The sequence below is a fragment of the Vombatus ursinus genome, unplaced genomic scaffold (assembly GCF_900497805.2).
Source record: "Vombatus ursinus unplaced genomic scaffold, bare-nosed wombat genome assembly UNPS02000376.1, whole genome shotgun sequence".
Lineage (NCBI taxonomy): Eukaryota > Metazoa > Chordata > Mammalia > Diprotodontia > Vombatidae > Vombatus > Vombatus ursinus.
The window spans coordinates 1-4340 of NW_020940154.1; the positions used below are offsets into that span (position 1 = coordinate 1).

The following is a 4340-nucleotide window of genomic DNA, read 5'->3' on the forward strand; positions in this document are numbered from 1 at the left end:
GTAGATAATAGGGTTGAGGGCAGGTGGGACCACAACATACAGATTGGCCAAGAGGATGTGAATGTAGTGGGGTACATTTTTGCCAAACCTGTGGGTGAGGAAGGAGAATAGGGATGGGGTATAGAAAGCCAACATAACACAGAAGTGGGAGCCACAAGTGTTCATGGCTTTCAGCCGAGCATCTTGGGATGGGAGGTGAAAGACAACCTGGAGGATCCTGATGTAGGAAATCCCGATCAGAATCACATCTACACATACTATACAAATGACAACTAAGCCATAGATGATGTTGACTTTGATGCTGGAACAAGCCAACTTTGCAATGCCCATGTGTTCACAATAGGTGTGAGGAATGAGATGAGAATCACAGAATGGTAGCCTCACGACAAGATAAATCAAGGGTAGCATGAAAGTCAAAGACTTCAGTATGATGGCCCCAGCAATTGCTCCAATGGTCTTATTAGTCAGGATGGTGGTATACTTGAAAGGGTGGCAAATTGCCACATAACGATCAAAGGCCATGGCCAAAAGCACTGCTGATTCCATAGAGGTGAAGTTGTGAGCAAAGAACATCTGGGCAACACAGCCTGCCAAGCTGATTTCTCTCAAATGAAACCAGAATATCCCCAGCATCTTGGGAATGGTCGCTGTTGACAGGCCAAGGTCAATAGCAGCTAACATAGCCAGGAAATAGAACATGGGCTGGTGAAGACTCTTCTCAGTATGTATCACAAACAGAATGGTGCAGTTTCCTAAAACTGCAATCAGATAAACAGAACCAAAAGGAAAGCCAATCCAGATATGGGCAGCTTCCAGCCCTGGAATACCAACCAGTAGAAAGGAGGAGGGGTGGGTGTGAGTATTATTGGAGTGGGGCATCCTTCCAAGCTATGGCGTATTTCTTGTTGATGGCATAACCTGGGAGGAAAATGTATATTCAAAGCTTAGATTTGGATCACTCTATAGAAACAAATGGCACCACCCCTCCCCCTTTTCCTTCCTAGGGAGAGAGATGCTGGAGACTCTGCATCTCTAGCTGCAAACCAGGAAATATAAGTGTACTTCCTTTTCTCTCTCTCTCCTTTCCTTGGAAAGATCTTAGGTCAATCTGCTTGAAGTTGAGTTCCATGGAATACATACTTGATAGGGCATAACTGAAGAAAAGTGAGGATAATAATCCCTTACATTTTTATATGGAGGTGATTATTGATACCATGGGAGTGGCTCAGGTATCTATAGGAGAGGGTGTACATAGAGGACAGAACCTTAAGGAATATCCATCTTCCCCTTAAGAGGTCAGGAAAAGGAACCAGAGAAGGAGTCTAGAGAGGTAACAGAACCAGAAGAGGATATTATCTCAGAAATGAAGAGAGGAGAGGTTATTTAGAAAGAGGAGGCAGTGGACAGCATCAAATGATACAGAGAGGACAAGGAAGATAAGGACTGAAAAAAGTCATTGGATTTGGTCATTAGCAAGTTACTAGTGATCTTTGGGGAGAATGATTTTAATCGATTTTTGGAAATAAAATTGTGCTTTTGAGAAGTTAAGAAGGGGATAGGTGTCAAGCAAGTGAGGGTGCTGGGTGTATAGAAACAATTTGTTCAAGAACGACTGTGAAGGAGTCAGTTGTGATGATAGCTGGATGAGGTAAAAGAGTAAAGGGAAGGTGTTGGGGAAACTAAAGAGGCCTCATCATAGTGTTATAAATTTAGAGCAAAAATGGACCTTAGAGACCACCTGGTCCAACCATTGAATTTTATAGATAAGGAAACTAAGGACCAGATTGATCAGAACTTGCCTAAAGTCACATAATAAACTGTATTTAAGTCAACTAGTTCATCTGACTCCAAATCCAAGTCTCTTTCCTTTTTATTATTTCAGATCTATGTTCCCAAAAATGTTTTGGGAAGGTGGGAAGAAGCTTCTGAATAAGGTAGAGACATTAAAAATTCATTAGAGAAAGGGAGTGGCTGCTGGATTAGGGTCCTGGTGGGCATAGAAGGCCATGGAATTAAGGTAACAGAGGAATTAGCTTTGACAAAGAATGGGGTGATTTCCAATACAGGAGTTTCATGGGATCATAAATTTAGAAATGAAACAAGCCTCAAAGATAATCTAATCTATCCTCTCCATTTTACAGGTGAAACTGAGGCCTCATTAAGTGACTTGCCAAAGTCACATGAAAAGTAAGTGCCAGGGTCAAGTTTTCAATATGGTCCTCTAATTCCAGATATAGTGCCATTTCCATTATGCTATGGAGTGATTCAGTTTTAGCGTGCTTCTGAGCTTTCTCTGCCCCTTTTGTGCCACTTTGTCCCCAAAAATATAGAAATGCTTTGAGAAACAGAGTTCAGCCATTTTTCCTTGTGGAGTCTATTTTTAACCTCAGAAATTGAAGTCAAGAAAACAAACTGTGCTCTCCTCTAAGCTATTCATGTCACAAAGATTAGGCTAAAGGATTGTCATAGACCTGACCCCATATGGCATTTTAAATGCTATATATTCTTGGTCATCAATGGGGCTGTTAGAATCATTCAAAATTGGTATGAAGATGAATAGGGCTTCTCACAAAAAAAAAAAAAGAGTTGTCCTACTCTTTTGTCTGAAGTAAATCCTGTTGACTTTCAAGCCAAGAGCAAACTGGAAACAGTGGTTTACGATGCTGACTATGCAAACCTGTATTTCTTAGACAAGGGATGTAGTCCATCCTCTAATGGAATAAAACATATTGTGGTGGACCCATCAGAATCACTGAATCTTAGAACAGGTTGGGAACTCAAAGTCTACTTAGTCCAAAACATTCTCGAAAATCTCTTTAACAGCATTCTAAGCAAACAGTAATCCAGTCATTGCTTGAAGACCTCCAGGGATGGGGAGCCCATTACCTTATGAGTTCCAATGCAATCCACTTAATTTTCAGTCATAAACATTAAAAAGTTCTTTAGTATATTGAATTGAAATCTACTTCATAACTTTCACCAACTGGTCTCAGTTCTGACCTCTGTGACCAGAGATAACAAATAAAATTCCTATTCCATATGCGAATCCTTCAAATATGTGAAGATATAAATCTCATTTCTAGTCAGTCCTAAATGTTTTCCTTGGCTAAAAATTTCCCTCTTCTTTTGGTTAAATTATAGAACCACCAAATTTCAGAGTTATATGGGACCTCGATGATCATGTGGTCTTAATACCTTTAAAAAAAATCTCCCTCTGCTATATCCTTGCAAGGTACTAATTTAGCTTTTGTTGAAAAATCTTCAGTGTGGGTGTAAAAAGGTGAAACAACCCATAAAGGTAGTCTATTCCTTTTTTTGGGTAGCTGTAATTTTTAAGGAATTTTTCCACAGAGCTCTCGATCTAACTCTGTAACTTAAAATCATTGTTCTCAGTTCTGCCCTTTGGGGACAAATTTTAAAAATCCATTTTTTTGATGTGACAGGCCTTAACATATCTATTTAAGGACAATTACATATCTTTTCAAAGAAATTGACATGTAGCTATGCCTTCTTTATCCTGCATTTGTTTTGTTTTCTACTTAAAATGAAAACAGAAATTTATATTAATCCTATTTAATTTTATGTTATTTAATCCATCATTCCAGCAAATCAAAATATTTTCAGATGTGATTTCTAGTCCTATTTTCTGGATATTCTTTAGCTCATAATAGTTAACATTTATATAGCACCTTAAGGTTTGCAAAGTGTTTTTATGTATGTTAATTCATTTATTTATCAATGTGCCTCATAAAATGCAGTATACCAGATCTGGCCCAATACTTCATATGTGTCTGACTAAAGCAGAGTATAGAAGTGGTAAGATCTCCTTTGTGCAAAATACTCATTTTTATTAATGCAGTCAGAGATCATAGATAGGGTCATAGACTCAGAGATTTAGAGTTAGAAAGGATTTAAAAGGGTGATCTCATCCAATTGCCTCACTTCATAGATGAGGAAAGTGAAGTTAAGTGATTAACCAAGGTGATTCAAGTACTATTTGTCAGAACTCTGATTAGAATCCAGGTCTGACTTTAAATATAGTAATCTGATTGCTTAAGGATATGTACCAATGTATGTGCATATACATATATATTCACACACACACACACACACACACACACACATGTATATGTGTTTTTCAGTTCTTCAGTTGTGTCCTACTCTTTGTGACCCTGTGGGCCATAGCATGCTAGTACTCTCCATGGGATTTTCTTGGCAAAGATACTGGAGTAGCTTGCCATTTCCTTCTCCAGTGAAGTAAGGCAAACAGAGGTTAAGTGACTTGCCCAGGATCACATAGCTAGGAAGTATCTGAAGCCAGGTTTTAACTCAGGTCTTTC

The 4340-nt window shown here is 38.7% G+C and overlaps 1 protein-coding gene across 1 annotated transcript; it reads right to left on the minus strand.

The window, feature by feature from the left end:
* Nucleotides 1-6: 6 nt before the first annotated feature.
* LOC114035168 (olfactory receptor 52E4-like) lies at nucleotides 7-879 on the minus strand (the record flags this gene model as incomplete). Its single annotated transcript, XM_027851246.1, has 1 exon — nucleotides 7-879. A coding segment is annotated over exon 1 (873 nt), but the record flags the coding sequence as incomplete, so codon positions are not given.
* Nucleotides 880-4340: the final 3461 nt, after the last annotated feature.